Source organism: Halichoeres trimaculatus, unplaced genomic scaffold (genome assembly GCF_033239565.1).
Source record: "Halichoeres trimaculatus isolate MK-OKI-2021-1 unplaced genomic scaffold, fHalTri1.1 fHalTri1_scaffold_17, whole genome shotgun sequence".
Taxonomy (NCBI): domain Eukaryota; kingdom Metazoa; phylum Chordata; class Actinopteri; order Labriformes; family Labridae; genus Halichoeres; species Halichoeres trimaculatus.
The window spans coordinates 28747919-28763261 of NW_027437195.1; the positions used below are offsets into that span (position 1 = coordinate 28747919).

General features: G+C 37.8%; 1 protein-coding gene across 2 annotated transcripts; it reads left to right on the forward strand.

Annotated features, from left to right (window-relative positions):
- Positions 1 to 509: 509 nt before the first annotated feature.
- On the forward strand, positions 510 to 13744 carry eif5 (eukaryotic translation initiation factor 5). 2 transcript variants are annotated; one of them, XM_074692626.1, is made up of 12 exons: positions 510 to 622; positions 1211 to 1436; positions 4173 to 4452; positions 4532 to 4613; positions 4778 to 4950; positions 5047 to 5158; positions 5293 to 5423; positions 7160 to 7321; positions 9716 to 9877; positions 10077 to 10241; positions 10904 to 11044; positions 13294 to 13744. In XM_074692626.1, exons 3-12 carry the CDS (start codon positions 4381 to 4383, stop codon positions 13390 to 13392), a joined length of 1299 nt encoding a protein of 432 aa, XP_074548727.1. In that variant the 5' UTR covers positions 510 to 622; positions 1211 to 1436; positions 4173 to 4380; the 3' UTR covers positions 13393 to 13744. The 2 variants fall into 2 exon arrangements, with proteins under 2 accessions (XP_074548727.1, XP_074548728.1); XM_074692627.1 differs by having other exon boundaries at positions 581 to 722.
- Positions 13745 to 15343: the final 1599 nt, after the last annotated feature.

Below are 15343 nucleotides of genomic sequence, written 5' to 3' on the forward strand. Positions count from 1 at the left end.
ATAATAATAATAATAATAATAATAATAATAATAATAATAATAATAATAATAATAATAATAATAATAATAATAATAATAATATCTGTATTCTGAATTTCAGATTAGTTTTTGCCGATTTGTTGGATAACTTTGGTATATACCTTTTGAAATTTAGTTCTATTTGGCTGGAATGTGGCAAAAAAAAGGGTATTGCATGAAATGAAAGAAAGAAAGAAAGAAAGAAAGAAAGAAAGAAAGAAAGAAAGAAAGAAAGAAAGAAAGAAAGAAAGAAGGAAGGAAAGAAAGAAAGAAGGAAAGAAAGAAAGAAAGAAAGAAAGGGGGAAAAAATGTGTCACTCAGTACACATCATGTCATTTATAAAATACTGTCTGAGTTATCAAACGACTGAGTTCGTTTTCTTCATCTTTTATTTTACAGTGCAGTAAAAGCTTAATATCTACTTTTAAGTTTATGTTAGCTGTCGAGTTTATTTAGTGAAGTGCGAGTAATTTATAGGTTACATGCGAACATGTATTTTGAAAGGATGCTACTACCGGAAGTTTATGCTATAGCTAAAAGCGCTAACTTACCGTTGGTCTGTAAAAGCGACGTGTGTAGCAGCATTTCACAGAACATTCGAGAGGTAAGATGCGCAATAATTTCACAACAATTACATCAGCTTTTCGTGGCGTGGATTATACACCAATAGTTGTTATTCCAGACGGAAAATATAGCTATCTCACGTATGTACAAAATACTACTTAATCACATTATCGCAGCTAACCGCGTCGTTAGCTGTTGGACGTCAGTTGACTTGCTTTAGCATCTGGGCTATGACTATTTACTGGAGCTGTAGCGTTACGGGGGGCTGTTTATGTAACGAGTGAGACTACATGAGGTAAAGCTTTACATAGTGGTAGAATTCACGTATGTTGTGAGTGTTTTATATACATTAATTCTTCGGATTTGGGGTATTTGGTAATGAAACACGTGTAATGGTAACGTTAGCAAGTTAGCTCACTGTCATTATCGTCTCACATCTAATTAGTAACAACGTTATAACGGTTCTTCATAACGGGACGCGAGAGAGTTTTCTAGACCATCTACATCACGAGTGATGTTTGAGCCCGAGCCACACACTCAGTTAAAGACTTTCAGCCCAGATGATGCTAACGTTAGCGGTTTAGATCACCGATGTTGCTTAGGTGACATTTCTCTTCTTCTCCCAAAGGTCCCCAAACCCCCGAGGACGTTCAAAATCACCTCTGTCTGTCTCTGAGTCTGGCATCTGCACTGTTTAGACGCTTTGGGCTGTTTAACTGTGCATCTTCGACAGCCAAAACCCCGCTAAGAACCCCTGCTGTAATCGATACAACACCAGCACCAGCTATCGACCACCGTTCACTGCGGCTCTTGGACGATCAGCGTTGTGTTTATGTCTTTGTTTTGCGAAAACGGTAAGTTTTTGTAGATATCTCATGGTATAATCCAAGTCTGATTTAAGGATGTGGTGTTTTCCAGGCCGTGGTCAGCATTATTGTGCAATATGGTATGTTTTCTGTGCCACTGTATCAAAATGGCGTCTCCCATCCCCGTCACTCGTGTGCAGTGACTGGATGACGCACTCTGCACCAAGCAGACAGCTAAGCTAAACTAGCCTCCTCCTGAAATAGGCTCGACCTCTGCCCTTCTAAAGCACCTCAGCTCTGGACACTGTCACGCCAGCTGTGATTCATTCCACGTGGAATCACAGTGACATGCCTGTGGAAATAACACGTAAAGAGAGCAGGTATTCGGCATTAGAGCAGTCAGCAGGGTGAGAGTTGTTTGGCAGCTGCTAGGCCTCCTGTTTTTGACCTAATAACAAGAGAAGGCCTTATGTGACTAAAGCCAGGGGCCCACATGTAAGACAAAGGGCTTTCACAAAACAATATTTGCACGTATATGCCCTCAAAGCTGCCAGTTTACTGGCTGGGTTTTATTTTTATTCTTTGGGATAATCTGTCGTGTTTGTTCGCTATTGGATCACATGGATATTTGCAAGATCTGATCCTGTCAGCAGTATTTCTGAGCTCAGGGGCTTTATGCTGAGTCTTTTCCTGTTAGTAATCTCAGTGACATTGCAGTTATATATGTGCCCAAGCTTGTATAAATTGAGAAATGTGTGTTTAAGGATGTCTGAATTATTCATGTGTCTGGATTGGCACGCCACTGTTATAACCATAGACTGTATTAGTGTACGGTAGTTTGGACAGTCCAATACTCTCTGGGTATAGTTTCCTCAGTCTCTGGAGTGGTATGTCTCTGTTATAACCCAGTCTTAGCTGGCTGATTGGTGTCACTAACTTTTTCTACAGGAATCTCTTTTATGATGTACTTGTTGTTTGTTAGAACAGCGTAACTACAGTATGAAGAGATAGTCAGGGCAGGGACTGCCACAAATGTTACTCCCTCTCATTTGCTCAGTTGTTATCTAAGCCTCCAGTGCGACTGATGTTGCCTGATAAACTGTCCAAAGCCCATGGCTGCCAATATTTTCACTTTGTAGAGGAAAAGAAATGCAAACAAGTTTTCTCTCTGTTTGTTTGTTTGTTTTATGAATCTAAATGGAAATTCTGACAAAAGTTTTCACCCAAGCATTTAGAAAACTGCAAAGACCACAAAACAACAGAAGTGTTTCCAGAAGACACTTAAAAGTGATGCACATGTCCCGACACACTTGTTGTTGACGCAGATTTTCAGTCACAACTCTGTTATGTTTTTCTTTCCATCAGTTGAATTGGAAAATGAGATGAAGTGGGTGTTTTTGATTTATTTAACATTGTGATCACATGACTCAGATAGTAGTCTGTCGCTGTAAAAATACTTTGTTACCTTAAGTACAAATTTTGGGTGTCTTTACTTGAGTATAGGGATGAGTACCATCCACATTTGAAACTATACAGTATTGAAGCCCGGTATCTGGCAATCAGTACCAGTACTCAACGTTACCAATTTTCTGCATTTTTTTCTGTTCATGTGGTAAGAAATATCATTTTGTTTCATTATAAAATGTAAAATAAATTCAATTTAACAAATTTATTCTTCAATATATAACCTTGCAATGCTGTGTTTATGTCCAGCATCGACAATCGCCTACTCTTCCACTCCCTCACAGTCACAAGGATGCGTTTAGGTACCTAAACATGGTTCCTTTTGGGTTTACGTGAATCCTCGAAAAGTACCTTATTCGGTACCCATCCCTACTTCAGTAGTTACATTTTAACTGACTTTTTACTGCTACTTCTCACATTTTCAGGCAAATATCAGCACTTTCTACACCCCACATTGTAAAAATAGCCTCGCTACTTCTGTTTTATTCCAGCATGTCATCGTTCAAAAAGACACCCACCAATAAAAGTGAAAACCTATCCTGAAATTGCTGAAATCACACCATCCAAAAAGACTGAATTTCATTTATATAAGAAAGATATAAAACATAAGAGATGTATAAATGTAATCCCATTCGAACACCCTGTTGGTTTGTTTGCGATCCATCACACCTGCACATGACACAAATCACGCCACACTTCAGCGAGAAAATGACAGACATATGTAGTAAAATATGAAGATGTCCGTGGCAGAGACTCAGGGCGAGAACTTTAGGCCCCTGTGGCATAGCCTAAGCTTTTAACCATAATGGTATTTCCCCCCTTAAGTAGTTTTAAAACCAGTATTTTTATACTTTTACTTAAGTAAAAAGCTTGAGTTGATACTTTCTACAAAAGTCCCTTTAAACCCTAGTATCTATACTTGAGTTATGAACGTGAATACTTGGACACCTCTGCTTTTTAGCGTCCTCTGGAAATGCTACTGTTGTGTTGAGGTGTATTAGTAGAGTTTGTGTCTAATGTATTGTGTTGTGGTCTTTGCGGCGTGTTTTTCTAAATGCTGCACACGTGCTGTCAAAGTGATTAAGATGTTTTCTTAAGTGGCAGCACTGTGAGCTCTCAGGGCCACCGTACTTAACAACTCAACACAGATTTGTATCTTAAAATATGGTCCTGGGAAAACACCACCCTCTAGTGGGCACAAATTTTGTGCGACATAAATGAGTAAAATCAGAAGTCACATTTATTATTTTTATGTCAAGTTTTCAAAACACAGTCTGTTGACGAAGCCTCTGAGTGATTTTTGTCCCTCCTCTCTTGCAGAGCTGTTGCGCAGCCGTTGGAACCTGTGTGGTGGAAATCTAGCCTTCAAGCAAGGAGCTTGCGGCCACAGCGGCACAGCGTTTTTCATGTCAGAGACCGAGCACGCTTGCAGTCGTTTATGTCATCCCCTCTTTTCCAGACAGAAGATCCCGAAAAATCCCCAACCAAGATCCTTTTATCTTACTGATAGTGCTAACATCCAGCCAAAATGTCTGTCAACGTCAACCGCAGCGTGTCAGACCAGTTCTACCGCTACAAGATGCCCCGTCTGATTGCCAAGGTAACGTCTCAGCGTCCCAGGATTTCAGAGTGTGTGGTGTGAGCAAACAAAGGTTTGATCGTCTGTGTTTGTCCTTCAGGTGGAAGGCAAAGGGAATGGAATCAAGACGGTCATTGTCAACATGGTTGATGTTGCAAAGGCATTGAACAGGCCTCCAACATGTAAGTGACAGCTTCTGTTGGATTCTCAGATACTGAACAAATGCCACATTAAAGTTTGACATTGAGAACTTTCTGTGTTAAAGTTTTGTTTGTATCAGTGTCTTAAAGTTGATATTCAGGGTATTGCTGCTCCTTCACAATGTTTTTCCTGACCCTGTCCGCAGACCCGACCAAGTTTTTTGGTTGTGAACTCGGTGCGCAGACCCAGTTTGATTCCAAAAACGATCGTTACATCGTCAACGGATCCCACGAGGCGAACAAGTTGCAGGATATGCTTGATGGGTTCATCAGAAAATTTGTGCTGTGTCCCGAGTGTGACAACCCTGAAACTGATCTGGTTAGTTGTTCCACCACATCATGCGTGTTTAAGTGTTGTTATACTTAAGCTAACGAGCGTTTTCCTCTAAATGAGATGTCTTTGTTTTTCTTGAAGCATGTCAATCCCAAGAAACAAACCATTGGCAATTCCTGTAAGGCCTGTGGGTACCGCGGCATGCTCGACACCAGACACAAACTCTGCACGTTTATCCTCAAAAACCCACCAGGTGAGGCTCTGATCATGTCTGATCCTTTGTGTTTGTCTAGCTCTTGTTTAGGCCTCTGTGTCCTCTCAGCTCTACAGTCAGAACTTGGACAGGCGTAGATATGATAATAGCTGTTTTGCCTCTCCAAATAACAGAGAGCACCGACAGTGGATCTGCGTCAGTAAAGAAAGAGAAGGAGAAGAAGAACCGCAAGAAGGACAAGGAGAACGGCTCTGGCAGCGGGGAGGCTGGAAACCAGGACGGTATTGATGCTCCTCAGGCTGTGGTGGGTTCCTCCTCTTTATTCACTGACCTCTTTGGCTTCTTGACTAGAGGGCCTCTTCAGGATCATTACTGCCAACAGTGTGAGAGTCTGACAGCTGGACGAGTGCATGTAGGAGTTTCTCAACAGCAAACACAGCCTGATAGTGCTGGCACATATTAAACCATGTTTGTTTACTGTTCAGACTTTAAAAAACCACAAGGTAGCTGAACGTTTTCTCTTTGTTTGATTGTTTCAGGAGTAGGGATGGGAATCAAAAACCAGTTCCTGTTGAGAAATGTTTCAATCCTTTGATATCATTAGCGTTTGTGCTCAACGATTCCCTTATCACTTCCTTACACTATGCTTGAGCTGCCGGACCTTATGTCCACTAGTCTGCCACAGCTAGCTTAGCTTAGCAGTTAGATAAGGTTTCCCAAGAAAACTCTGATTCAGGATTTTCAGCTTGAAGTTTTACTGAAGAATGAATAAATAGATAATAAATGTACATTATAAATATATTGTATTATTATTATTATAACTATTATAATTATATATATATATATATATATATATATATATATATATATATATATATATATATATATATATATATATATATAATACTATATTATATATTTAATTATTTTAAATATTATATTAATAAATAAATAAATAATTATATATTTATAATTATTTGAAATAGAATAAATGTACATTACTCTCCCACAAGACACTCATATTCAGTACATTCAACGTGGTATAAATCTCCTTATTTACCAAAACAAAAAAAAAAGGACATCAACAAAAAGAGCTAGCTCAATGCTAAAGTATGTGGGAAATTGCATTGATATGCTAATGGTTTAGCTTACATTGGTATAACTTAAGCTTCAGAATATAATTTTAACTTTTATCACAGAAACATATTGTAGGTACTCTATGAAAAATACTGAAAACTCCAAATGTCAAAATACTCACAGGCAAATGGAAGAAAATTTGCGTGCAGGCTCCTGTCTGGTTTCATAACTACGGCAAGGTTCCAAACAACTTAAAATATTGCTATAACCACTTCGAGACACTAGATGGCCTACTTGAGTCAATAATATATTTCAAAACAATACATCAGCATCACATGACGTGCAATTTTTACTCATGTCTGCAAGTTTACGACCAGAGATATCCAGATCCAGAGACCAGTTACATATTTATTCACTTTTAAACTCAATTAAATGTTGTTGATGCAGAAAAACCTGGAAAGCTTTTCTTAGTACAGAGAAAATAAAATCAGTGCCCATCCCCATTCAGGAGTTAGTTTTGATCAAATTCTAAATGTCCAGAGACGTTTCACTTGTCCGTCAGAGGTTTTTTCAAATGATCGTATGTCTGTGTGTGTGCCGTAGTTGGACTGCCTCTCCTTCAACCAGCACGGAGCTCTGTCTCTCCTCGAAACGGATCATCTGCTGAATCCTCCTCCCGCTCTGAAACACAAACTGACACATTTCTGTTCTTTCATGTAGAGTCAGCTGACGTGGTCCGGAGGTCACTTTGAGTTTGCTTTTGAACAGCAGGTTCAGTCAGTTCAAACAACAAGGAGTCTATTTAGTGCCAGCATCTGTGGCTTTCTGTGCGCTCACATGTGCGTGTGTGAATGAGGCGTGTATGAAATCTTCACGCATGTTACAGAATCATAAATAAGGCTCAGTTTAATGTCTTCATTTCCACTTTGTAAATTTGCTTAACTGTCTGTGTTTTGCTGTCAGGATGGAGACGACGACGATGAAGACTGGGCGGAGGAGACGACAGCGGAGGCTCAGAGGCGACGAATGGAGGAGATCAGCGACCATGCTAAGAACCTGACACTCAGCGAGGACCTGGAGAAACCTCTGGAAGAGAGGGTCAACCTGTTCTACAACTTTGTGAAAGTAAGAGCTCCCACTTTCATTAGACCTTGATCACAAAATCAGTTTTCCTTTCTTTCAAATGTAAATCCAGCAACGAAGAGTGAACTCTACAACACCTCAGGTTTCTGGTAGAAAGATCAAAACCACTTACTCTGTATGGAGTAAGTTTAATGTGGAGAAAATCTCCAGAAATGTTGTAAATGGATCTTAAATGGAAGCTGTAACTATCAGTGGAGCAGTGAGTAAGATTTACTGGATGAGTCAGGATTATTTGGGTGTAATTATTTAATTAAACGTCAGAAAACCGTGAAAAAAAACAGAATCAGAGTTCAGGAAGTCTTACTTTTTGATAAATATTTGTATTAAATTTTCTGTTGATGAGGTGGGTACAGGAAGTCTTATCATTCATACTGGGTTTAATTTACAACACTGGGCCAGGGTTTCCTCCAGGATGTTTTGAAACTGTGGGGGCGCCCCTAACCCCCCCTCAACACCAGAAAAAAAAAAAAAAACCCAAAACATCAGAAGCTTAAAACTTTTATAAAATATTTATTCAACACAAAATATATTTTGCCTTATCTCATTACAAAGTTTGCAGCCATGCTGAGATCTGTCCTTTTTATGAAAAACTACTTTCAATTTATTCAACTGGATGCACATACTACATTTTATACTAAAATTATGTATATAATATAATAGTTAAACAATCGTACTTATTTGTACTGGTTGTTAAAGTAGAGAGTGAAGTTAAAGAAGATTGTGGGGATGATTTGTATATAAGCACACCCTGGCCACCCCTACTGTCACAGCCCCTGACACCCCATTCTGAAAGTCTGGACACGCCCCTGCACAGAGGGACATCGGTAACAGTGGTATGAAAGATGTCAGTCTTTCAGGTTTGTTCAACAAAAGCTGGAGGAAAACTCCTCTGTTGATTTTTAAATAACGAAGGGAAAGATAGACAAACTTAAGGCCCTTAAAAAGTATCAAAAAGTCTCAATACTGATGTTACGAGGTATTAAATTTTCTTAGTATTCAAGCTTTGACTCCAAAAGTATCCATGAATATTTATTTTCCTCCTTGTGACTGTTAAAAACTAACCTGACACACCAGACAGACAGTTCCATATATCCACCACAGAAATAGTCCATCTGGTTGGAAAATGTTTTCAGGGTCTGAACCTTCAAAAATAACCACACCTGGTGATTGGACAATCAGTCTGCTCGTCACACTCATCACAGACCAGCGTATGTTTGTTTTGGAACAAATTTTCTTTGTTCAAATCAACTTTTTACTGAATACAACGTAATGAGATTAGGTATTTATCAATACAGTTACGTAGCGCTGTTGTTTGAAACATGACAACAAGATAAGTTGTAATTTTGTGAGGCGCGGGCAATACGTAGCCCAACATATCGGTAAGCTAACGTGACAACAAACTCAGTTCATACACTAGTTTAGTAGCTGTCTGTATGTAGCGCTGATGAAAAGCAAATCACACAATCTCAGGCGCATGTCCTAAATTTTGATAACGATCAAATAAATTCTTGTTTTTTTTTTCTGAAAGTTAGCCTTAAATAACTGTTACTTGTTGTGGTAATGGGAATGTCAATTAATCTGCCTTTGTTTGTATTCATTCTTTCAAGCGCGGTAAGGTCCTCAGACTTTTTGAAAGGTTTTTTTAAAAAGTCTTAAAAAGGTATTGGATTTAACTTCAGGATTTCAGCATATACGCTGATTCACAGCACCGTTCTTCATTACAGTCTCCACAGACTGATCAGGATGAAGTTCAAAGTAAATATGAAGCACACAGAGTGACGCAGACACTTCTCCTCGTGCTGACTTTATATTCAGATAGAAACACTGCAATGCAGCGCAGGAAACGAAAGTTTACACCATGACTCATGGGATATTTATGGTGTGACTTTCATCATTACAGCACATAGAGCATAGAGCTTGATAACACGTATCTGTAAACACTGATTAATGATGTTATTGGTTTTGACCAGGATATGATCCCACCATGAGTGTGAGTTTAAGTCAAGGGAATTCAAGTTATGGCGGCTTTTATTTTGGCGTGGTCGTGTGCCACAGTCATTTACATATAGCAGCAATTATTATTAAAAATTATTATTTCTGCAACTGCAAAACTTAAACCATGCAATGAATGCAAAATTTAAAACAAACACACATATTTCAATGTATAAAAACTACAGAACATGTTTTCTCTTTTTTTAACAAATTAAAGAGAATTCCCTTTTTAATTCTCTGATGTAGGGTAAACTGTGCAAAACAAAGTTTGTCCTTTTCTTAAAAGTGCAAGTGAAATTATGTTAAATCTTAAATAACAAATCAAGAAAAATAAATATAAATCTCTCGAAGCCTAACTTCATGTCCCTTGTTTTCCATTTCCAGCACAAGAAGGAGACTGGAACCATCGATGGATCGGATAAGGAGATCCTGGCCGAGGCGGAGCGCCTGGATGTCAAAGCCATGGGCCCTCTCATCCTCAGCGAGCTGCTCTTTGACGAAAACATCCGCGACCAGATCAAGAAGTACAAACGCCACTTCCTGCGAGTAAGTTGATGCGTGTGACCGGTCTCGTGTCTCCTATTTTTGGGTGTTGGAACAGAAACTGGTTTGGTGATTTTCCCTGGACTGTAACCACATGTAACCCCCTCTCTGTCAGCTGTTCTGCAGATCAAACATGACTCTCTGTTTTCTTCATGAATCCTCCTTAGGACATTACTGATCTTTGTTCTTATTTCCTCCTCAGTTCTGTCACAACAACAAGAAGGCTCAGAAGTATCTGCTGGGAGGTTTTGAGTGTGTGGTGAAGCTGCATCAGGTCCAGCTGCTGTCCCGGGTTCCCATCATCCTCAAAGACCTGTTTGATGCTGACCTGCTGGAGGAGGACGTCATATTCGCCTGGGCAGAGAAGGTGAGCGTTTAAAGAGGCTGTGCTAGTCTATCAAGATGAGATAATTAAGACAAACTGAGGCGACAGCAAAAAGACAAAAAGACAACCATCCTTATTTAAACAGGGGTGTGGGAAGGTTACAGCCGATTGTGAATTCTGTAAGCAAATAAAAAGTGTTTAAGTACTTTTTTGGCTTTTTTTGGAACAGGATGTTCAAAAACTATCAAATATTGGCCAAAATTATCTTAAAGATTAAATTATGACTTTATTATGACACTTTTCTTTGTGCTTGGACATTTTTTAACGACTGATGTCAACAAGAGTGAAGTCACTCATATTTTTATATATTTTTTTAATTTCCTTTCTATTCTGTAATATTTTCTATTAATATTTCTAAGAATATTTTTTAAAATATTTTTGAATATTGTTTTCCATTAATATGTTTAAGAATATTTTTTAAAATTGTTTTTAGATTTTTTTATTGATATTTTTAAATTTATAAACTTCTATTTTTTTCTACTCTTATCTATTCTATATCACATTATTAAGCCTTTAATCAAACGAGGCTACAGCCTTTATGAAATGAATTAATTTACTCTCTGCACCAAACTGGATTCACTGTCATTGAACCTGAAGTAGCCGTTTAAAACCAGACTTTTTTTTTTTTTTTTTTCCTCCGCCAGGTTTCTAAGAAGTACGTCTCAAAGGAGCTCGCCAAAGAGATCCACGCCAAGGCGGCTCCTTTCGTCAAATGGCTGAAAGAGGCCGAGGAGGAGAGTGAGGGCAGCGAGGAAGAGAAGGACGAGGACGATGAGAACGTTGAGGTGAAGGGTTTTATAGTTATTATCAGAGCGTGAGTTTTATCTGAGTACAGTCATCTTTAGTTCTGATGGACGGGCGGAGCAGGTGGATCGTTTTCATGAACCATCGTGTTTCATCAACTGTTTAAGAGACATCAGTCCAGGTCTGAGCTAACAGGGCTCCTAAAACTAGATTATTTTATTCATTAGGATGATTTAAACCTTAGATTGAAGGGTGTTTGAATATTATATCTCAGTGGGAGAGCTCCCAGCAAAAGGAATTAAACGGATGAATTAATAGAGTTACAGAGGAACGTGTGTTACAGGAAGATGAAGTCCAGGGCTCGTCTGTCCCAAAGTTATCAGCCTCTGACAGAATCTGGTCTAAAATGATTTGTGTAAAAGCAGGGTTCCCCCAGATCCTTAAGAGTCTTAAAAGGCATTTAATTTATGAATGCAAAATCAAGGCCTTAGATGGTCTTGTGGTAATTTACAGCGTGGCTCTCGTGGTAACATCACAATAGCCGAACCAACAAACATTGATGTGGTTGCAGACGACAGAAAATACAGATCTATTAATTGTCCCTAACTCTATGTAATTGATGTGGTGTTTTTTCTGTTTGTCTTTAATGTGAAGTTGGTCTTAGATTTGATTTCAAATGGCATTAAAAAGTCTTAAAAAGTCTTGAATTTGACTTGCCTCAAGCTGTAGGAACCAGGACCATAGACCTCTTTCAAGTGCAACATTTTTCTAGGGACCCTCATTATTGCAACATTAATTAACGTAGCATTAATACTATGTAATAATGTAGAATATAGGATTTTGCAAAGATAGAATTAGGCTACATTTATACTTTCCAAGTAATTCACTTTGTAAGCTTTGAGAAAATGTTGGCTTCAAGGTGTTTTTTTTTAAATAATTGTTGAGCGTTATGAGGTGAGAATCATGTCAGCAGCATCATCGTCATGATAATGATAATAGTTTTATTTATATAGCACCTTTTTTTTAAAAAAGTTTACAAAGTGCTTTTACAGGAAACATTAACAACAACAAAGCACAGAAACCCTAAAACAAAACACACAGTTCCAAGAGGCACTCGAGCAGAAAGACACCATGTGCAAAGTCGGGTACCCTGACAATTAAAGAACCATACAACATAAAATGAGACCATGAGGACAGGAATAAAAGCTAAAAACATAAACTCTGTAAGAGGAAGAAGGAAGGCAACAAAAGGCAGTTACAAACAAAATCAGAACATGAAATATAAATATATAAAATTGTAAAATAAATATGAACAAAATAATAAAACACTAATTATAATTAAGCAAAGATATGAACAAAAGATAAAACAATTAAAGGCCTAAAGGGTATAAGTGAAAAGATTAAAAGTGAAACAAGCTTGAAACATAAGTTAGGTAAAATCAGGATTAGAAGAAGGTATTTACAATAATGTGAAAATAAAATAGAATAACTAAAAAAATACATAAAAATAAAAGAGGATGGACTTCAAAAGGTAAGAACAATAAGAATAGAGAAAGGCTAAAAAAAAAACAATTAAGGCAAAATAAGAAAGCAAAAAGAGAAAGAAGTGTTTCTGAAAACTGATCTCATGGCAACTGTTTTTGAATTATTCTCAAGCTATGGTTCGCTGACCCCTTGAGGTCCCAGGACCCCACTTTGAAAACCTCTCTTCTGATCCACGTTTTTACCTGGTCAATTTTAATCTAAAAATTCAGGGTTATTCAGACTCAAGAAAAGTTGCAGACTTAGATTGAATATGAGAATAAAATGTAAACAAACTTTTATTCAGGTTGAATGTAAGATTTTTGCGGCAATGATACTGATTTTGACAGTCTGCTCACATTTCTTTCCTGAATTGCTGAACAGCTCCCGTCAAAGTGGGAAAAGTAAATGTCCAGCTCCCAGTCTGTGTGGGTTTTAGCGCCCCCCATGCACAGTATATATTAAACTTTGTTTTACCTGGAGCCCCAGATCAGTTTTCTCTGAAAAGCCAGGACAAAGTTGAGCTGGGTAACCTCATCCTGGATCGCAAAATTGATTCCCAAATGTAGGTTATTCTAATCCAGATTAAACTTTTGAACATCTGGGCCTCCGTCCACATGAAGTCCGTTTTTAATTAACTTTAACTTGTCTTAACTCACTTCCCCAGCCTTTACCTGTAACTCAGTGTTCGAGCAAGACTCTCATATGGTTTAAACGTTGAGTTTATTTTCCCAGCACAGAGATGTAACGTTTTGTTTCCTGTTTCCAGGTCGTGTACTCGTCCTCTGCTCGCGAGCTCAAAGTGGAAACCGTGAAACCAGACACGCCTGAGAAAGAGGAGGACGACATCGACATTGACGCTATCTAAAAACTCCAAGACTGATGATGATGATGATGATGATGATGAAGCTTTTCTTGTGTTGTGGCTTTGGCTCACGATGCCCTGTACAACCTAAACAGCTGGCCTTTCCCTCCTTTACTCACCCCGCCTCCCCTCCTCCCCCTCCCCCCTCCCCCGCTTCGTGGCATGACTTAACATAGCGCTTTACTTGCTGCACATTAACTCTGTAATTTTGAGATGTATTCAGTTGATGATATGAAGTCGCTTTGGGGATTTTAATCATGGGTGTTGGGGGATCATTTTGACTGCACAGTTCTTTTCTTTCTTTTTTTTGGTCCCTGTATTTTTCCAGTCAATAAAGAATGAATGTTTTGCTATCCACCACAAGTTTTATATCTCTCTGTTATCTCTTCACCGCCTCATTTGTTTGGAGACGAGCTGCTTTTACTGCCCATGTTTTGCACATCAGACCTTTAGCTGTGAAAGAGCTCTGCTGTATTTCACATATTTACTGTCAAGTTTAAACTTCTTTAAAGCAGAAGAGTTAATGAACTGTAATACTTTACACTTTTTTACTGAAACATCTGACAGCAACTCTTAAAATAGAGACTTAAAAAACCCATAATTCACCATATCTTGAATAATTTTCCAGGGACAAAAAAAAAAATCATTAATTCACAATTTTTTACGTTTACCAAATATTTCCTGTGATGTATCTTTCACAAAATCATGCTTAAATATTTAAAAAGTGTGCTGAAAAAAGGTCTTTTACTTTAGTTAACTTGTAAAAACAATGCACATTAAACAGTCCGAATACAATAATTATAATTACAAGTTGGAAGAGTATGAAACAACTTTAACTTTTAAATTATTTATAGAGAAGAGGTTGGAAAAAGTTTTGAAAAGGAAAAAAACAACAAATCTTACCAACTTTAAGTCATAGATTGAATTTTAATCAAGCAGGAAAAAATATTTTGTACAGGAAATGCTTAAAAAAGGTCTATTGAAGAGTTTTAAACGTTAAAAATGTGTCTTATGATAATACATTACACTAAAAGTATCCTTGCAGCGCAGAATACAAACACACCAGCTGTTAAAAACCTCCCTGAAATCTTCTTATCCCTTTATCTGTTTTTCTGTTTCCTCTCTTCAGAATCTGTTTTTGTGAATGAAGTCAGAACTGTTTTTCCTCTGAGGCCAGATAAATTCCCACAGAGACATTTCCTCCTGCATGATGACAGCCCTCTCTGTACTTTTGGTCCAATGGGATTGAGGTCAGCCGGTTTCCTCACTTCCTCCACCCGTTCAGCTGGACAGCCTGATGCTGCGTTCAGGGGGACTGGGAAAAACGCGCGGTAACGGTATCGCTTTCGCTAAACGTCTAAATGTATCCATAAAAACACGGCATAAAATCATCTTCTTTTATGTTGCATCACTTTAAATGACTATATCTTGATATATCACCTTTGTTTACTTAATCTCTTTAAAAAATACCCACATTTAAGTTAAAGTTAAACGTTAACATTCGACTCTGTGTCCTTTGTGTATTGTTGCATGTCAACATATTTTTTCCTACAAGACCTAAAAACTAATAATAAATGACACTTTTCACGTGAGATATGTTGCACTGTAAAATCGCCCCATAGCTTTTGAACTAATGTTATTGCACAGTCATAACATCAAAAGTACAAGTTATTAATCAACCGTTCCTTATCAAAAAATCTGATAAAAAAAAGGCATATATGACTTTTTTTTTCAAAGTATATAGTCTTAATAATATAGTCTTAACTATTTTGACCATACATTTATTATTTTTTAAGTTTATGTATATTTTTGTCATCCATCAGTATGTTAGTGAAGATTTAAAACCTTAATGTATAGACTTAATCTACAGGTCATTCAATAGCAAGAAGTGCAGCAATGTGCTGCATGTTTCAATAAAAAAATATAATTTCAATTTGTATCAAGAGACATTATC